Source organism: Apodemus sylvaticus, chromosome 11 (genome assembly GCF_947179515.1).
Source record: "Apodemus sylvaticus chromosome 11, mApoSyl1.1, whole genome shotgun sequence".
NCBI classification, from domain to species: Eukaryota; Metazoa; Chordata; class Mammalia; order Rodentia; family Muridae; genus Apodemus; species Apodemus sylvaticus.
In genome coordinates, this window is record NC_067482.1 from 77140109 (window position 1) to 77161202 (window position 21094).

The 21094-nt window shown below is 40.0% G+C and overlaps 1 protein-coding gene across 7 annotated transcripts in view; it reads right to left on the reverse strand.

Moving 5' to 3' along the window:
* The window catches only part of Nsd2 (nuclear receptor binding SET domain protein 2), a 73251-nt gene that overhangs the window by 9687 nt on the left and 42470 nt on the right, over window positions 1–21094 (reverse strand). For 5 of the 7 annotated variants that reach the window (XM_052198605.1, XM_052198606.1, XM_052198607.1 and 2 more), the window contains 9 exons: window positions 19994–20112; window positions 17204–17285; window positions 15978–16102; window positions 5479–5610; window positions 4530–4653; window positions 3449–3649; window positions 2461–2640; window positions 1938–2094; window positions 1598–1803 (listed from right to left, as the gene is read on the reverse strand). In XM_052198605.1, coding sequence (XP_052054565.1) covers window positions 1598–1803; window positions 1938–2094; window positions 2461–2640; window positions 3449–3649; window positions 4530–4653; window positions 5479–5610; window positions 15978–16102; window positions 17204–17285; window positions 19994–20112 — 1326 coding nt within the window. Of the gene's footprint in view, window positions 1–1597; window positions 1804–1937; window positions 2095–2460; window positions 2641–3448; window positions 3650–4529; window positions 4654–5478; window positions 5611–7600; window positions 13442–13462; window positions 13482–15977; window positions 16103–17203; window positions 17286–19993; window positions 20113–21094 lie in introns of those variants that run through there. The other 2 variants (XM_052198610.1, XM_052198611.1) reach the window with 2 other exon arrangements.

Genomic DNA, 21094 nt, shown 5'->3' on the forward strand with positions numbered 1-21094 from the left:
GGCATCTGAAGACAGCTACAGTGTATTTACATATAATAAATAAATATTTTTAAAAAAATCAACAGAATATAAGAAATATATTTCAGTAAATACCCACATCTGTCTTTTATGCTCCATAATCACTGCTAAGTACTGTTGTTGGTTTCTAGGAAGCTATAGGCTATGAAACACCAGAAAAGGCAAGAGAGTGCCTAGTGCCTAAGCACTGGGAGCTCCAGCTCTGTCTGTCAGGCACTACCCATTCTTTGTACTGAGCTCTAAAGACAAGGCACCAGTGCTAGTGCTTGGGACACAGTATACTAAGAAAAAAAAAAGGAATTTCTATTCTCTTTGAAAGAAAACGTGCTTTGACAAGAAGCTCTGGTTCCGATCAGCAAAGGCTACATCAACACCCAAAGCTCACAAAGTGTCAATGTCATTTTGAGGCCTGGTCAGTGGGTGGGCTAAGCTGACAGCTGCTGATTGGTCATTAGTGGATTCAACTTAATAGCAGGCTACTATCAGGAGTCAGAAGCCTGGAGTACCATTTTCACCATCTGGAACCATATCAAACTCACTGGGTTGTCTCTACCAGATCTCTCCTTCCTGATAATTTTCAAGAGTCTTTCGATAGCTATCCATTATTGCCAAGACTCCTTAAAGCTCCCAAATGTTGAGGCATTAGGAAACAGAACTGCTTTCTCTTTCCAGGTTGCTGCTGTTTAGTGCCTGCTAAACTCTCAGCTGTATAAGAAACCAACAGCTCTCAAGACATAGATCTCCATCTACCATGGCAAATCCCATCAGCAGTGACACAACTTTAGTTCTCCCTGCATGAATCATGGACGCACGCTAAGCTTTTCCTACTCTCCACTCATTCTGCACTTGGAGAAAATGCCAATTCTCCTGCCCAATGTCACACCTCTAACCTGTGTCCTTCCTGTCCAAGCCATGATCTGGCTTAACCAACTTTCTATACTCTTGTCTCATAGACTGAAGCATCAGACACAGCATCCCTGTCAATCTGGCCACCCTGACACTGTGTAAGGCACCGAAGGTCCACTATGTCTTCTGAATTGGAATGAATTAGAAGCTGAGGTCTAACCATGAAAAATCATCTCCAAAGATGCTACACAAATGCCAGCTATGGAAAATATCTGAAATTAGTGCTAAAGATAGTATCTTTTAAAAAGCTTTATTTCTGCCAGGCAGTGGTGCCACATTCCTTTAATCCTAGCACTCAAGAGGCAGAGGCAGGTGGATCTCTGGGAGGTCGAGGCCAGCCTGGTCTACAAAATGAGTTCCAGGGCAGCCAGGGCTATACAGAGAAACGTTGTCTCAAACAAACAAACATACATACAAACAACAAATTTTTAAAAAGCAATAATTATTATGTCATTTAATAAAATTAACTATAAGCTATATTGTTATTTAAAAGCTTAAGTATACTTCAATAAATACATTTGCCTATAAACTTCCTTTTTTTCTAGTATAAAGGTAGAGATAAAAGTATTTAGTCCAAGAATTTTTTTAAAATACCAAATTTCAAAAGAACAGAAATCAGAATTAACAAGCCATGAGAGAGTGCCATCTATGCTCCATTGGGAAATCTCCATACCGTTCTTGAAGACTCTTCCAATCCCTCTGACCCCCTGGTAGCGGCTGCCCCGGTCCCCCTCCATGTATGGGAACACTCGTGCCTGATGCGTCCAGTAATAATCTTTAGACCCAAAGAAAAACACAGGGAATTCTCCAATCTCGTGCTTCATTTTCTGAATATTTGGGGGAACATTTTTGGGATGGCAAACTTCTGCTGGCCACCATCTATTATAAATATTAAAAACAGGATTCACATATTCTTCAGAGAGTGACAAAATTTTCAATACTTAGTACTATAAAGTAAAACAAACACATCTGAACAAGAAGACTTTATAAAAGCATAGACTTTTACTGCATACCTGTAGTTGCCGAGTTTGACCCAGATGATGTCTTGAAAGTGGAGCTTCTTTCCAGCCCGGCAGTCATTGCAGAACCAGCTGCCATCGGGCATCTCGATGTTTAAACAATCAGGGTGAAAGGCTGCAGGGCAGGCCTCACAGCACAGAAGGCTTCCCCCTACAAAAGGAGAACAGGCTAGCCTGAGCTCGTCTCTCCAGGTCAGGTTAGGCCTTTTCTTTCTTGGTTTTACCAGGCAGGGTTTTGCTGTGCATCGGCCTGCGTCTGTCTGCCTGGGCTGCTGAGCACAGGGACCGAAGGTGTACACCACCACTGCCTAGCTAGGCCCTCTCCCTCAACCTGTAACTGCCACAAACCCAACAGAGGCACAAGCTCCAGTATATCAACCTGAGTCAACACTCAATGGCGTCACTTTCCCAAATTCATCTTCCTACAGTCTATGTGACTCTTAGAGGACTGAGGTCCCACCTTCAGTATCAGCTGAGCTGTGTGTGGAGCAGGACACACAGCAGAATCCATGCTTACCTTTGGAGCACACAAAGCACCAGCTCACATTAACATGCGTATGGTGCCGCTTTCCTTTCCGGGCAGTGAAGTGGCCTGTGCAGATTATGCTGTTGGAAGCAATCACTGAACATCCTGCAGCCAGACAGGCATCCCCTCCGTGATAGGCAACGGGACATCGGACACACCGCATCATTTTACCTAAAGGAAATAACACCCTGAGGACCACAAATAGTCTTGCTTCCATGACCAACATCACAAAGCCTCAGATAATTAGAAAATTTAGGATAGAAGACTCTGGAGCTTGTTAATAACAAAATCTTCCATGAAGGCAAAGGTTTCAAAACAGTGTTTGAAAACACAGACACCATTTAAATATCACATTCTAAAGCAGGGTCAACCAGCATTTCTTAACCTAGTGCTGCTATCATTTGGGACTTGTGAGAGTCTCTTCTGGGCACACTACCTACTAAGTATTGACAGCAAATTCTCCCTAAATATTGCTGAATGTATCTTGGCAGAGAAGTCCTGTGACAAGGACAAGACTACACTCTCCAATCCCACACAAGCACCCTTCTCTTTCACATATATAATTTGATTTTAAAATATTTCCTGAGGATAAAGTTCAGTGGTAAAGCACGTGCCTAGTATGTGAGGCCTAGAATTCGACCTCTTCTGTTACAAATAAAGGTTTTACTTATATATGAAGTGCCTTTAAAAAAAAAAGAGCAAACAGAACCCAGAGATAGCTCAGGTAGTATCCTTTGTTAAAAATCAAAAATTTGAATGTGCTAACAGATATGGGAAAATGGAATGGAAACAGGTCTTACATTACAGGGAAAAAAAACAACACTTGACCTAGCTTATGATGAGTCAGTAGAAAAATGGAAGGTCTTGGAGACTGTTACAGTTGGTGACACTTGTTGGGCATCAATGGGCCTGCTTTCAGAAGCACCTACACACTGCCAGTGAACCCACACCCAAGTTTTAAGGACACATCTATCTGTACCTTTTGATGGCCGTGGATTTGAAGGGTTTGAGGCATGGCAGCTCATACAGCTGTGGAGAGGACAGCGAAAGCCTCGGCTCTCAAACACTGTGAGAGGGTATTTTTTTACACAGGCTTCATGGTAAAACTTTCCACATTGATTTACCACACAGCGTTTCACCTCCATCTTGCTTTCTTTACATACAAAGCACGAGTGAATCCCTAACAAGTAGTCAAAGAAAAGGAAAGGTACAGAGAACAGGAGTTAAATTGCAGTTCTGAGCAGCTAGCACAAGGAAGCTGCTTTGGAGCAGCCTGTGTTGCTAAAGCTAGTTCTGTTTCCAACCTTAATGACTAGTTTAAGCCTTCATCAGGAAAACCTCAGTCATCAGCGTTCACTGATATCATCTCCATCTTCACCTAAATATGGGGAGCCTTTCTCCTTCCTGGCCCACTCACCAATGCAGCAGACTTGCTATGGCTGTAGGAAGGCTAGTATCTGAAGTTTGCTACTGCTGCTGGGCTGCCTGCACAGCCTGAGCCGTTCAGTGGGGAGCAGGGCCACTGCGCAGCTAGCCTTCTCACTGTGACCCTAGACTCTATGATGAATCCTGAGGCACCAGAGTGGTTGGTACTCAACCCCTCGGTTAACTTCTTGCTGAAAATAAGCTGAGTTACATGAGTAACTCACAAAATAAGAATTACATGGAAATAAGCTGAGTCTTTGTAAAGAACGTAAAAGTCTACAAACACCAATGTTCTGTAACTGTCTACTAGTTAGGCAGGACTGTTCAATGCCCCATAACCACCACCTGTAGAGCAAGGCTGAGGCTAGCCCCACAAAAGGGTTTGGGAAAGTACCGAGCCTTTTATTTCCTCACTCCACCAGTCACTGTATCCTGAACTACTTTGTCCAGGGATACTGTCATTCAAGTTAATACAGTAGAGTGGAAGAGCAGTTTAGAAACATTCACCTTTGAGACTGTATGTGTTGGATTTGTTCTCTGCCAAATGACTCATACACAACTAGAGAAAGCACAGAACAGGACAAGCAGCATTGATTTCCACACATAAACCCCTAGCCTCGGAAGCTGGAACTTACCTGAGGAACATTCGGTGCAGGTGAATCTTCCTTCTGGTCTTCCAGAAAGTCCAAGGCAGGCTAGGTGGAATGCTCCACAACAGGGGCCCTCACACAGTAAGAGACTGCCTGTCTTCTCACACAACTATGGGGAACAAAGGGCAGCATGAATAGTCAGGGCCCTTTCAGGGCTCTCCGCACCACAGGGACAATTTGATTCCATCTTTGGCGTGCGAATGAACATTACCAAAGAGTGAAATACCTAGCAGGATCCCAGACTACAGACAGGTTAGGTTATACAGTGTTAGCCCCTCAGCAAGGGCTAAAGAAACAAAAGATGAAAACCCAAAAAGATACATTCAGGTTTTCAGCTCAGATGAGAATGTCAAAAACAAAACAAAACAAAACAAAACAAAAACCCAAGACCCATGGCATATTTTCATCGTAAACTAGCCATCCTTCCACAGACAGAAACAATGGAGCTGACTGTCAAGCATTCCCAACTGTGGACAGGTGAGCAGCAGCCATGTGGATACTGACACTGACTGTGTCTCACAGTCGTGCTCGCACTAAGGCACTGAAGGGTGAGTAGTGCAGGAAACTGACGCAGGCAGTACCTCTGTAGGAACGGATCTAGTTACACCAGTGACTGGCCTACCCAATGAACTAAAAATAAGCAGCAAAGGGACCATATGATCTAGCACCTTCCCTCTTATAGCATACTTCCAAGTACTTACACACACACACACACACACACACACACTTGTACTGTACATGAAACACATCCAGCCAGAGAATCAATGTTACCTTAGGCAACTTAATACCAGACTTCTGCTGACAGTCTAACCCTTCCAGAGAGGGGTCTGTGAGTAATAATGGGGTAGAGGGGAGGATGCTGGAAGCTCGCCCCGCTGTCCGAGGACGTCATGAGGAGCCCTCACCAGTGCACCAGACACTACCTACCCCTCACCTGACACACGTACTCCTTTTTGGCAGCCATTCCCCTTTCAGATTTCTTAGATGAGACGGATGCTTCGGTCTGTGTTTCATCTGCACTTTCATACGGAGACTCTGACGGTTCATCTCCTGGGCTGTCTGAGACCTGGAGATGAAGGAGGTGGACGACAGTTCACTAGCCACAGAAGACAGGGGGCCACATCCTTTGGACACGGCCTACTTCTTGCCCTATCACCCAGTGATATACAGACACCATCACTGGCTTTGGAAGTAGTAAGACTTGTAAAACGCTACATAAAGAACTTCAGAAGTGGACTTTAGTCTACTCAATATTTAATATACATATGTATATAAGACATATTCCTTTAAATAAAGCAACTTATGAAAATCCAATTATCTCTCTTCTAAGTAAACTGACTTCTGGAATATTCTTGCCCTTTCTTACCCAATGTGCTCAGACATAAATACCACATGAATTTTTTTTTAAAAAAAGTGTATTTTCAAAAAAGACCTCACAGTAGCTGTTTCTCACTCTACTGAGGAGGACACTATGTTCCCCCAGAAGCATGTCGCTCCCCTAGAACTGTCACACATTGAACCCTGACTGCCTTGTCTCTCCTCTCAAAGCTAACTGGTCCCACCCAACTCGTCTGCTCTGCCCCACAGAAAGGCAAGAAATAATTTTTGCCTTCCTTAACACTTGAACCTAAGGAAAAAGACTTGGAGGAAATGCAGTATGTGTGCTGATGAAAGCATCCATTTTCCTGACTCCCCTCCACTAAACAAAAATTAGGTACAACCTCACCCTTGCTGCACAAGGGTGCATCCTGTCCTCCCTTGAGAAATACTACCAATTAATGTTTAAATCTGTAAAACAGGAATCCCTTTCATCTATCAAATGCAAGTGCTTAAATTTTACCTGATTGCTCTTTGCTCTCTGCTCTCCCACACTCTTTCACCTCTCTGCCCCTGGGGCTCTTCCCCCTTACACATGGTCATGGCCAGCGGCCTCCTCCTCCTCCTTCTTCTTCTTCTTCTCTCTCTCTCTCTCTCTCTTCTTCTCTCTCTCTCTCTCTCTTCTTCTCTCTCTCTCTCACTAACTCCCATCCCCTACTCTGAATAAATATTATTCTATACCAAAAAAAAAAATTTATCTGATCTTAGAAAGTGATGAGAATTGAATTCTGGAGATAAAACAAAGCAAAAAAATTAATTATGTTTCATGTTTACCTCAAAAATCTCAAGTAATTATGTCACAGGCTTGCTATTTGCCAGTGAACACAAAGCTAGATAGTGTAATTAGGCCACATTAAAAAAAAAAAAAAACAACTCACCAGGGACTCTGGCCCATTGATTCTGCAGCCTTACTGATGAGCTTTCCCTTTATCTCACTGAAATTATTGGGAGCAATGAGAGGAAAAAACATGCATTTTTTTCTGATTTGAACTCAATGTTAAAGTGGGATAAATTACCAAGGACTCCTGTGGCTCTGATGGGCCACTGGAGCAAGGGACAGCCTTTGTGTGATTCCATTCTAGTCTCACTAGACACATATAGCAACAAGAATGTAATGAAGGAATAAAAACAGGCCTTTCAATGTATTTTCTCACCTTTTGCGGGAAGATGTAACTAGCATGGAGAGTACTAGATTAGTGTCACATCATAAGGTCTGTGACCAGGAGGCTTACTAGTTGGAACTACAGGGCCCACTGCCAATCCCTCTCCCATCAGCTCACCTCCCACTTCTTTAACATCAACATCCAGAAAGAGGCAACGTGAAAGGCTCTGAGTTCAAACTCCAAATTTAATACGTCCATCAGATATGAGGGTCACAGGTGGGGCCTGAGCACTTCTGAGATGAGACAGGAGTAAGTACTAGGGAGGCCCAGGGCCTCGGAATCAGTGGCCACAAAGCTTGTCCTGGCTCAGACAGCAGCTCCCACAGCCACACAGGATGACCCATCTGACTAATGGAGACACTGAGACCCAAAGGTGTTCAGCACATCATCCACGGAGGAGAGCCCATGCTCCATCCACCAGCCCACTTCTTCCCTTAGTGTGGATAAAATAAATTTCAAAACTATAAAAAGAGAAAGGAATGGAAAGAAAGACAGAAAACACAAACCAGTCCTGGGTCAGAGGAAGGAACAGCACCTTTTATTTAAGATTTACAGAAAGTTAGCACGTTTCCACTTGGAGATATTTCCTAAATTAACAAAGTCTGTTTGAGGAAATAAACACTGAATACATATTTTGAATGAAAATATAAAAGTTAATGACACACATAAGGCTCATTTCCTGATTGGGTCTGTTATCCACATACAGAATATAGACCTTACAATATCACAGTTCATGACAGATTGTAGAAGGTCCACCTTCACCACATCCTTCCCCACAAATGGACAAACCCCTACCCAGTCAAGAGGGTCCCTCAGCTCTCTGCTCAGCAAACCACCTGCAAGTAGAGTCGAGTGTGCACCTCACCCCAGCTGCAGGCTCCACCTCCATGTGTGACAGCTTACTTGGAGATGCCATTTGTGGAAGTAACATATCACCTGTATGGTCCCAACACAGTCCCAGATGTATGTCTACAACATCTATGATCTATTCAGTATCCAATAGGATGTATTTGAAAAAAGAAAAATGCAGTGACTGATGGGACACAGACTGTCAAGAATTTTTCTGTGGCTTCCTGTGTCCACCAAGGTCATGCTTGTGGCACTGATTTCCAAGCAGCTTAGTTCCTGACTTGCCCAAGTTTTCTTGAGTCTGAAAATACTTTGTCTACTCACTACTTGGGATGTGATAATTACCGAGTTGCCTACCTGCCTTAGACACACATTCCTTCAGGAAGTGCAGTCTCCATCTATTACAGGGAGTTCAAGATGGTATTACCAGACATCATGTGACCCAATAGAAATCTTCCAACCCACTGCCAGGAGCTATGTGGCCATCAGAAAGGCTCAATAAATGCAACTGGGGTTTACCCTACTGTGGCCACAAAGCAGACCCTTGCCCTTCTGTGGGCTGATACACACTGAATTTTAATTTTTTTTTGACAAAACAAATCCCTTCACAAGTTGAATACTACATCATTTTAAAATACAATTACAGACCTTGAACAGTGAATATTTCTATAACCAACATTATTTTCATGTTTGAAAGTTATGCTTTTATAAAGGAAGAAGCATAGAAATGCGTTCACAGACGGTTTTAGATTTACAAATGATAAAAATCCTGTGCTCAGCATATATAATGGTCTAAAATTAAAAGACTGATCTTCAGCAGGTCTTCCAAGGTAACATCACAGTGAAGTATTAAGAGTAGAATTAAGACAATTTTAAATGAAGTCAACCATTTTAAAATCCTAGAATTCAAAATAATTTTTATTAATGTTTGCACAGACCAGAACCCTCCTAGCTGCTCCTAATTCAACGCCAGGTATGACTTACTGAGGACATAAAAGAGGGAGGGGGGAATCAAAATACAAAAAAACTTAGTCCACAGAATGTCATTGTGCTTCATAGTCATTTAATCTAAAGCCAGCTTCTACACAGTTAGCATAAGAGGACAGCAAAGTCTTCAGTGAAAGCTGTGGCCACTTAGTCATACAGCTACTGCTCCCATAAAGGCATGCCCTTATCTAAAGTTAAGTGAGTCTCTAAATAGTTTACTGACTCAACCATGTCCAAGTTGTATACTCAGAAGCAGCCATCCCTGGGAGCAGGCTGTGGAAGAGCCTAGTCCAGCCAGCTGCAGCAACAGGCCATGTGTCCTCACCTGAAAGGCTTGAGAACAGAAGAACCACCAGCCCACCTGCTTCCTTAGCTCATGGACTGGTAATGCCCTGTACCAAAACTAGGACTCCCACCTGATCCCAGCTTTTGTTTTTTTTTTTTTTGTTTTTTTATTTTTATTTTTTTATGTAGAATACCCCTGAAATGCTAGCATGTTTAAAATACTGCCAGAGTAATTTGTTAAAAGCTGAACAACTACATAGGCTAGAAAATATATATATATATAAATGTGGATATAGCACACAGGACTCTGACATAATGAGATAGATATGTCAGGTTATTAGAAGTACATCCTTGTTAGTTAAACCCCCAAAAAGCATTTCCCTTACCATTCCCAAACAAGGAAAAATGAAAACATACTTTTCTGTGTACTAAGGATGACCATTTCCTTCACTGGCAGAAAAATTAGTGAAAAATAAAATCCTAATATTCTAAGTAAAATAATAAAAGAAACAAAGTCAATTGCAATCAACCAAAAATGCTAAAATACATAGTAATCAATGTTTCTTAAAACAAATACAAAACCCAAAAAGCTTTCTAAGTCAGTATCAGTAATAATAAAAGCTCTAAAAGCATGTTAGGAAAGCCCTTCTGCTTTATTCTAGCAAAAGACAACTTGGATTTTATCATCTGAAAGATAAATATAATCCTTGGAATTGATTTTTCAAAAACTGGATAATGGATTTATTGATTCTAAAATAAGGTGCTGCACACTACACTCCAAAGGGCCCCTGGGTCCCTAACACAAGTCCACCTGGACAGCAGGATACAAGGTGGATCAGCAACCTATATGTTTGAGTATGTGTGAGACATGTTACCTTAGAATCAAATGACAGAGAAAGAAAGCAAACTTACTAAGTGTTAATGACCCTAAGGTTAACCTGTCACTGGACAAATGGTTCTTAAAGAAGGGATCTATGACCTCACAGGACATCTCAGGCCTACATAAAGCAACTGAGGCCAACAAAGAACCACTCAGTCAGGGTTCCTCATTCTGCTCAAGTGAGTGAGTGAGCTAGGAGCTTATAAATAATACACACCAGTGCTGAAGGACAGACAGAACAAAATCAGTTCTGGCCCTCACTCCAGGCTATGAGACCCTTTGTCAGGAGCACTCTTTAATCATTCAAATTTTACACAGAGGCATCATTTTTTGTTTGAGGAATGAGATGTTTACTTATGATCTTTATTTCTTTTTTTTTATGGCATTTATGTTACAGACTCTTAATAGGTGCCAGTCACCTATATCATCTAGCCAGCCCATAGGCTCCAGTTACAACCCTGGGATGAGTACATGGAGTCACAGACATGTGGTTACCAGGTTAGGTTTTGTTGTTGTTGTTTCTCTTGCTTTTCTTGTGACACGTTCGCTCATTAATGAAAAGGCCCTTCCCTCATCTGGCTTCCTCCCCCATAGAACCCTATTTTAAGTTTTCTGGTGCTTTTGCATGAACTACCTCAACTAATCCCATAGTTAAATATAACTTGACAGGGAGACCAACTTAAAAATCCGTCCACCCAAACTAAAAGCAGGTTGTTCTACACCTCTTGGGGGCAGTGGGTGGAATGGATGTCCTCATGCAAAGAGCAAGGACCCTCTCCTCTTAGATCCTATGTTTTACTTCCTTGTCATGCTTAGATTTCATATTGGTTTTCAGGGTATCCTCTTAAAAATACTGAAGCTGTCTTCTGTTGGGAAACACAGAGGTAAACAGATATGAATACTAAAAAGAGTTTTGAGCTACAACTACACTTAAAGGCATCGTGACCAAAAGACAACATTCACTTCTCATCAACTCTGAGGAAAAGCCGCAGGGAGGGAAAGTCCATCTGGAGCCAGAGGGGCTGATGAAGAAGCACCTGACGGACCTGGCAGCTGAGCACAGGTCTCTATCAGTTCGTATACTCCCTGGTGTGCTGTCCTATTAGGACAGCTACAATGCAAACCTTTGTACATTCAGACAAGTCTTCATCTCTTTAGAATCAGTCTTACACAGAAAGCTACCTCCCCTTGCCAAGCAAATGTAGTATACAAACAATAGTCTGAAGGAAGCCAAATAGAATCAAATGGTAATAATTGTTTATATGGCAAAAGTAAAATTCATCTCAACAGTGGGCAGTTCAAAAGACCTAAGGCTGGAGGTAGCATCGCTTTTTTTTGTTGTTGTTGACATTTTATAGAAAATGAAGGAATTCCATGTTAAATTTGTAGCATAACAAATTTGTCACATAATTTTTGTACTCTTAGCAGACAAGCTATTGTTTCTTGCTAGACTCAATTAAACAAGAGTCTCTTTGCTCCTCACCTCTTTGAGGAGAGGTGAGCCCTGAGCTGATGCATAACTGTTCATCTACTGTAAGACTCCCACTGGTCTCTGGGGCAGGAACACCCTACAAGGAGGACTCTCACGCTACACTCACTGCAGAATGCTGAGGACCCTGCCCCCGCCCCTGCCCCTGCCCCAAGGTGAGCTCTGTCTTCCACAGCAGAAGAACATTCCAGGGTCCCCACCCTTTTCCCCTCGCACTCTCTAAACTCAGGAGGTACCAACTGTGCCTCTCTGTGAACATCACTGTTAGTTCTGACGTCCTCACTTCCCCATCACAGAGCAAAGTGCCTATCTTCGAGCTGCTTCCTGGGCACCCGCTCAAAATTCATCATGCTCTAATTTCAGATGAAATCCCTTCATTTCTGCCCAAGATCTTCTGGGATAGTATCTTTACTTTTGAGAAATCGCTTCTTAAACCAGGGCCATTTCTACACCATCATATTTCTTCACATACTTTTTAATTTTATGATTTATATTTAAAATTTTTTTTATTTACCTGAGATCTTTCATGTCCGTTAAGAACAGTACAACTTAGAATGTTCACACTAGGTATTCTCTGAGGTCTTGTCTCTCAATATATTTGAGCAGAGCCATCTGAGTGACTTACCAGACCACAACCTCATAGTCTAATACCCTACTGTGTCACACACACAGAGCTAGGGTTCTGCTACTTCTGGATTTATTTTTCCGCACATGCATGATGCAGTCAAGGGGATCATTTTTCATGCCAAAGCAAAATTTATACTTTTGGATAAAAATAGAATGATGGTGATTTTATTATTTTTATTGTAATAACCATTACTGTCACAATAGTGAACCACTGAGTCCTTGCAAGGTGCCAGGCACTCTATGTGTTTTACATGCGTTACATTACTTAATGGCTTGGAACAAAAGTATTTCTCAGAATCTTTCATCACAGGTCCAACACTGAGGTGTCTGTGTGGAACGGCCTGGGCACCGCTCGCACACCCCGTGCATAGCACAAGCTCTGCTTCTTGAGCTAAGGGCAAGTGGAGCCTTTCCTCCCATGCAAACATGCTGGCACCTGGGTAGCCCCAGCTGGACATCCAGGACCACAACATTTAGAACATGATGCTGATGTCCTACAAAAGCAACTGCTGACATGGCTGTTGTAAATAAACTGATTATGTCAGTGACTAGATCAGCAGTCGGATGGTCACCGTGATACTATTAATTGTGTTTCTCCCTAAAAATCTACTGGGTCTAGTGTCATAATAAAACTGTCGCGTAAAAAAGGACAGAATCAAAACTCTTCTTGCCTGTTATGTGGGAAAACTGGTTTAATATCTACAATACTGAATACATTTCATTGGCAATGAAAATAGCTGACAAAGAACCTTCGGTGTGTCCTGCTTGTTCTTTCTTACTGATAGAACAGATGCTGACATTTTCCATAAAAATTCAGTAAGTTATGAATCAGAGGAAACAGTGAGCATTAACAGGATAACTCCTTCAATATGGTGTAAGGTCACAGCTGTGGACAGCCTCAATCAAAGGGCCTCCTCCTCAACGTGAACTTTAGATTGATCATTAGAATATGAATGTGTTTCTATTATGAGATGAATGTGATTGATTAAATGGCCTTGATTGAGTATCTTACCTTGGTCTTAAAATTTGTTATCTGTTTTCTTCATTGTATGTGTTTATTAATACCAGTAAAAACAGATTATCACACATCTTCCATAAAATGATTGTGATAGAAATGTCACTTAGTGTATACGATGATGCACCACCTGCAGCAGACATCTTGGGGTATTACATCATTCTAAGTGCAGTACAGGGCGGCTGAGTTCAAGTCCAACTTGACTGATGTGGGCTCCCATAAAAGCTGTTACCAGTGAAGGCGAAAAAAATAAGAATTTGCTCTACTAAGGGAACAAAAAATGAAGTTACAAAACACTTAAATCACATCAATTCCTTCACAGGCCTCTGTCATGCAAGTGTGCAATTTTAATCTCTTTATTGGGGTGATGTACTATCATGTAATTAATAATTATTCCAATATAAATTTATCATATACATTTCCAAGATCTTAAACTACAACATGTCCTAAAGTGTCTTGAATACCAACCCTACATAATCCTCTTTTCTTTCAATCAAGTGTGTTGAGGGGAAAAAAATATAAACATGCAAAACATAAGTGTCCTGAAGTGCAGAGGAAGTCTGATCCCCAAACAAGTAATTTTCACATCAGAACCAGACTCAATAGTCTCCACAGCTCATGTGTTAGCAAACACTTAGCACTATACACTTGTAAACTCACTGTGGGGTTTAGTAGTGCTAATGCATACTAGGTAAATCTACTTATTCACCTAAAGTTTTTAAATTAACAGTGCCAACTCTATAAAATAAGCTATAATGGAATATTTACATAAACCACACAAGTAACCTAATAGAGAAGGCCTAGAAATTTAAGTCACTTTACTTAAGGAACATAAAGTGTACTGTGAGATTTATATATCCCTTGGAAATATAAGAAGGGACTTGAACTCAATACATTTCCTATGTAATATTACTATGTAATACGAATGTACTGAAATCATCTACCAGCCTCTGGTGTTGCAACTACATCTTGTCACAGAATGCTCGATCTTGGACCTTCCAAATGTTGGCTACCGAGCAGCACCAGCTGCTTCTCTGCTCCCCCTCTGCTTTCACCTTCAATACCCAATACTGATGATGAGGAATAATACATTAAAAAGTTCAGTAACTCAATAGTTTTCTCTCTCCCATGTCCGACAACAGCATATATAAAATAACAACTGATAAACAGATCAAAATATAAAGCAAGAAAAACTTGTTTGAAAATGTTTATAGGGCTTGACTGTAACTCAGTAATAGGACATTTGCCTGGACTCACAAATCCCTGGGTTCCAACCCCAGCACTTAAAAAAATACACAAATGCAAAGTCCAACTTTAATGCCTAAATGAAAAAGTTTCCAGAACAGAAACCCTTTCATTTTTAATATGGTTAACTTAAACTGTAGACCATCTTTAATTTTTTTTTAAAATACTAGTGTAAATACCGGTAAGAGAAGAAAAATGAAAAAATATATAAATCTAGCTTTTTTTCTATTTTAGTAATATTTTAGATAGAAGCTCAGCAATGAAGTAAATGTGTACAAATATAAGAAATGCTTAATTTTCTACACATAACAACTATAAGGAAGTCCCAGTCCCATGAGTATGAACACTCGAGATTATGACTGAGCTAGTCTGTGTGACTGGGAATTTACTGAACAGTCTAAATTTACACCACACTTCAGGCAGTGAGCAACAGAGTTCTCAACGGTGTTCCTTGGGCCACCCAGACCCCTAACCATCATGCAATGGAAGGCCCAGCCCTCCACCAATAGAAAGGACAGCAAGGACACACCCAATCCTACTAAGGACCATAACAGAGGCCAGTCAAGAAGTGCTGCTTTTGATCCAAAAGGAGAAAGGGGCCTGTCTAGTTACCATCTCACTATGCTATTAATGAAGACCAAGGTTATCACCTCCTTACAAATACTGTAAAAATAAACCTCCAATCTACAATGAGGAATTACAGAGGTCAAAACAAGAAATTAAAACTGTAAAGTAAGGTCCATAAAGGCAGTCACTACAATCAAGAAATTAAAACTACCTCTGTACCAAAATGAATAAATAAATAATGATTCCTGAATTTATAGCTGTTCCTTGATTTTGGCATTTGCAAACTTTATATTTGGTAATGACATCTACATGCTACATGCTACACACTACAGTGATGGCAGCAGCAGCCTATTATAATACCATCTACATCTCTGCTATTGTGTGTTTTGCAAGAACAGAAACAGGAATTCTAAGTACAGTGACAGTTCTAACTTGCCTTCACACTCACATCTGAGACATGCCAGAACAAAGGACCAGAGACACGCAACGCAGGAGGACTAAGAAACCTTTGGCTTCCCCATGGGCTCGAGAGCCCCTCCATCCCACCAGTGTAGGTGCACAGGAGCAAGTGTCAGTGGCCAATATAGCATGTCCTGGTAGAGCCAGTGTGAGTTTCCTTCCATGTGAGAAAACAGAGTTAGCTTTACAGAACATACCATTTTAAAACAGATTGCAACAATGATTACTCTGCAACAAGACTGAAGTATGTATGTACACCTACTATTCACCATGTGCATGTATGTATTTATAGTCAAAGTGCTCAGACTAAAAGAGTGCACCATTTCCTCAATTTTGTGATTTTTTAGATGGCTAAGAACTCCTGAAACTCACCAATACCTATGGAGAACACCAACATAATTCTTTTAAAAAAGGATTTTCCACTCACATTGCAACTTGAGTAAATAATGGCCTTCACATGAATGCCATGGTATCACTATCATGATTTTACCTCATTCTCAGTTAAGGATGCAGAAGGAGATGAACTTTTGTTAAACCCAAGTGCTGAAGACGCTGTTGCAGAAGCCCGATTTCGCTTCTTCAATGGTTTGCAAGCATCAGACAAATTTTTCGTTGCTGTAAAATAAGTTTATAAAGTTTAAAATCTTAAACTTCCCTCCTCCTTACTGTTTTGAATAACCCCTTCTAGCAAATGAATTTCTAAAAACAGCTATTACTAAGGGCTTAACTTTTATCATGGAAAACTGTTTTAAAAAAATAAAACAGACATACTATACAAAGATTCCCTCATCCTACCACCTGCCCCGCCCCAAAACCAACAACCCAGGACCAATGCAGTTTCGTCCACGCCTGGATCCATGACCCACTGCAGGATTATTTGACACAAACACTATACATAATTTCTTGCATAAAAAGTTTAGAGCATACCTCTAAAAATTTTTAAGTAAAACATTACCACTTTCATATGTTAAAATAGCAATGTTCAATACCTATGTTTAAATTTCCAATCATTCACAAATGTTACAAATGCTTTAAAAATTAGCTGATTTTTAAAAACTTCATCCATCTTCTGCAGCACAAAGAAAATAATCTCTGACCATCATGGCTTACCCTATATTGGAGATGGTGTTTCTGTGCTAACCTGTCAGACAAGTGTCTCTACAGAATCCCTCACACTCAGGTCAAAAGGTGTAATTTTTCCTTTTTACTGCTTAGCTAAGCTGTTTTTCACAGAAAGTCCTCTAAACTGATTTCTTTATCATATGAAACAGAAACAACTGTGACTTTTACTTTTGGCTAGTTAAATATGAACCATCAAGAACCTAAATCAGATGGACAGAATTTATGGTAACAACTCATCTCATAAAGAATTGTTGAAAATTTCTGGTTAAAATTTCTCTTCTAATAAAATTCAAACTGAAAAATAATAAAGTCAAGTGACAATCAGTAGAAAAGTAACTTCAATATAACTGAGTTCTCACAGTCTGAGCATTCAGTTACTTTTCAATTCCACAAGAACTTTCCCACTTACTTTTGGTATTAGCTTAATTTTCCACTCTTCTGAGGCAACCCTGGATCCCTCTTGCCCAGACCTGCTTTTATTTTCTTTGTCCCTCTCAGGTGCCCACACTAGAGGGTCCCCAAGAGCAGGGCCGGGCCACCCTGCTCACCCACCCAAGCACCCAGAGGAGCCAGGAAGGAGCCTGACCACATTACCTGCCTGGCTCTTGAGTGAGGAAGCTGCCTCTATAGCCTTGTAAGAGCTTGTTCTGGCCGTTTTGTCGGTGATTGTCTCTCTCTGTTATTTAAAGGGGGGGGGAGGGGAAAGGGTGGACAAAGAGAAAGAAATCAAAGGAAAAAATTCTCCTAATGTGAATGAACACAGGCTGCTAAAAATTTACACAATAGAAAATTCTTTCTTTGGAAAAGTACTCCTTACACTCAACAGGACAACAGTTGCCCATAATGATTTTTTAAAATACCCTGAACTAATTATTTTCTTAGTTACATAGATATACACATACATACATGAATAAAAATAAAATAAATCATTAAAAATATATTCAAAATTAAAAAGGGGGCTAGCTAGTTGTAGAAAATGTCTATTATAACCTTAGATTCAATTCAATTCGAATGAATGAATGAATGAATGAATGAATGAATGAATGAATGGAAACTCTGGGCATGGTGGTAAGGATCTGTTAATTTGAGGCCGGTCTGGGTTACATAGTGAGAGACCCTTTCTCACAAAAATAAAGGTTTAATATCATAAATATTTTGTGCTAGGATTTTGAAAAATGTATTTCAATCCAAGTGAGGTGGCACAAGCCTTTAACCCTAGCACTGGAAAAAGCAAGGCAGGCCCTGTGAGTTTGAGGCCAGTCTGATACATATAGCAAGTTCCAAGACAGCCAAGGCTATATAGTAAGACTGTCTCAAGTAAGTAAATCGATGGATGAATGGACGGACAGTAAAAACAAAAAAGAAAGGAAAATATAGTTCAAAATGTCCTCAGCAAGGCATGGTGGCACAAGCCTATAATCCATGTCCTCATGAGGGCACAGACAGAAGGACTAGGAATTGAAAGGCCAACCTAGGCTACATAGAAAATTCTCAACCAGCCTAGGTTATAGGAAGTCCTATCTCAAACAACAACAAAAAAGCAAAACGAAACAAACAAGAACCATGCTTCAACAGCACAGGAACAGTGCTGCCTAATGGTTATAATGCCACTCCGAGAGACAAGGACTTTACACAGTACCAGACCTCAGATCTCACTCACTGACACCTATATAGCCAGAGCAGATCCAGCGGAACATAAAAATCCATTGAGACTTCTCACAAAAATTCTGTTATAGCTTTCTGACTGCTGCTGGCTCATTAAATGTAATCAATACATATCAGTAATTGTATACAATATGACTTAGATTAATAAAGGCCAGACCAGAGCAACAAGACTACTTTTTGAAAGGATCTCACTATGTATATAGCCCTGGCTGGCCTGGAACTAGAGATCTGTCTGTCTCTGTATTCCAAGAATTAAGAGCCACTACTTTTTAAATGTGCTATTTTCTCATCTGTTTGGCTAATATTAAAAAAAAGTATGCCTATTTATATGAATTATAGTATTTAAAATGTTCTGATTACACATATCTAAAGGACTTAAGTATGCACTTCTTGATACTTTGAAACTCTATTAACTCACAGTAATACTTCACCACTACATAGCCTGTGTGATGGCAAATGAGTCCAAGTAACACTTTATGCATCAGAAAAATGGTTCAAAATACTATAAATAAAACCCTAAATATAAAGGATATAGTTATAGGTAGATAGATAAAAAATAATTATAGATAAATAATATAGTTTATACTTCAGCGAGGTGAGATTTTCTATTCTTCAAAATTAGAAGAAAAGAAATAAAAGGCAACTTGATCAAAGTATCAAGCTTTATTCAAAATCATAAATATGTAAAGATAGATAGATAGATAGATAGATAGATAGATAGATAGATAGATAGCAGTGTCAGAACTACTGAAAAATATAAATTCAAATACATAACACAAAGCCTAATTAAACTCAATGTACCAAAAAGTTAACTAGATCTATCTCAGACAGCTGAAACAAGTAGTGTTAAAAGGTCACTCTCTTTCCATGTGAGCTTCACGTGGCAGACAGATTTGCACAAACAGACTTTGGTCACTTTCACTTTCCTTCAGATACTAGGCCCACTGTCCTAGTAAAACTGACACTCAAAGCCCTGGGTTTGCTTTTAATCCATTCTGTAGTTTCCTTTTTGCCTCAGTGCCGCCCACATAGGGTTTCCAGTGAATAAATAAGATATGAATTACTAACAAAGTGAGTAAATTCATATAATCCATTTCCAGTGTCTGTCACAGATTCTTTAACTTCTTTTTGCAGTGAAAAGTATCTTTAGTGGGTTTTCATATTCCTCATTTGCACACTGAATACTAATCCTACTGACAAAACTTACCAAGTACTAACAATGAATCTCAAGGTCAAGCTCATTCTACTTGAGCAATCAAGAACTGAGGTATGCTCTTCAATCTAAGAGTCACTTTTTAACACATAAAATAAAAAAATTATTACTTAAAATACTACTCAAAGGGCATGGACAGTGTCTGTTAAAAGCACTGACTGCTCTTCCAGAGGTCCTGAGTTCAAATCCCAGCAACCATATGCTGGCTCACAACCATCTGTAATGAGATCTGATGCCCTCTTCTGGTGTGTCTGAAGACAGCTAGCATGTACTTATATATAATAAACAAATAAATCTTTAAAAAAATACTACTCAAAGCTTTTGGATGCTGTTCCTGTGAACAAATTCATACCAATAGTCCCAAAGAACATGTCCTTTCTTCAGTGGCCTTACTACTAAATACCACTCTAGCAAGAGCCCAGAAAGCTCCACTGCCTATATTTTGTCAGGGTCTCAAGAATTATATAGAATACACTCTCACAGGCCAGAGAAGTCTAGAACATTACCTTCCGAAGACTGTGCTTATCTGTCCTAAGTCTTTTCCTAGGTGCATCTTCAACATCCACATTCTCTGGAGGGTCATCTGTTCTCTTTGTGTGGGTTCTTTTTTTCACATTCATATTTCCTTGAAATGAAGAATGAGAGTTAATGCGCAGGGAAGAGTCCACATGCACCTCTGGCATTTAGCATGTAAACCAACAACCAGACTCATGCCCAAGGCCAAAAATCTAATCTATTAGCATAAAAAGAACTAAAGACCTAAATATTTTACCTAAAGATTATTATCTTGGTATTTGCTGTATTTTTAATATGCTATAGATTTAAAATTAAGTACAGCCCAGTCTTTTTTTAATTACAAATCCATTACAGTTGGATATGATAATACCAGCACCCAAGAAGGCTTAGCATGACAGAGTTTAAGCTCAATACCAGCTTTGGCTATACAACAAGACACTGTCTCAGGGCAGGGGAAAAAGAAGTATTTACTTACAAACATGCAAAGACAAGTAGGATTTAAGTCGACTTTTAAAAAACTACAACTTTGGGGTTAGAAAGATGGTTCAGTGGTGTACATCTTCTTGCAGTAGACCTAGGTTTTATTCCCAGAATCCACTAAGTGGCTGACAATCATCTGTAATTCATTTCAGGGGAGCCAGCACCTTCTTCTGGCCTCTGTGTGAATACACATTCAGGCAAAACACTCAAACACATAAAAACATATCTAAAATTTTTTAAATAAAAAATAAACATAAAAACTACAACTTGCTACTATGTATTCTCTCAAATAACTACTTTTTGCTTGTTTTTATTTGTTGAGACCTTTTTCTGTGTATCCTGGCTGTCCTGGAACTAGGGAGACCAGGTGGCTTTGTACCCAGAGATCTGCCTGCCTCTGCTTCCCAAGTGCTGGGATTAAAGGGCGTGGTGCCACCACCACCAGGCTTAAATAACAAATTTTTAAGTAGCAAAGTTATATCTGCATCTGAAAATTAAGCCCTTCCTGTTATACATTTTTTGATAATACCATATTTTAGGTGTCTCTAGAAATATCACTAATATACAATAAAGTATTTAAATATCACTGACTTAGAAAGATATGACAGAAG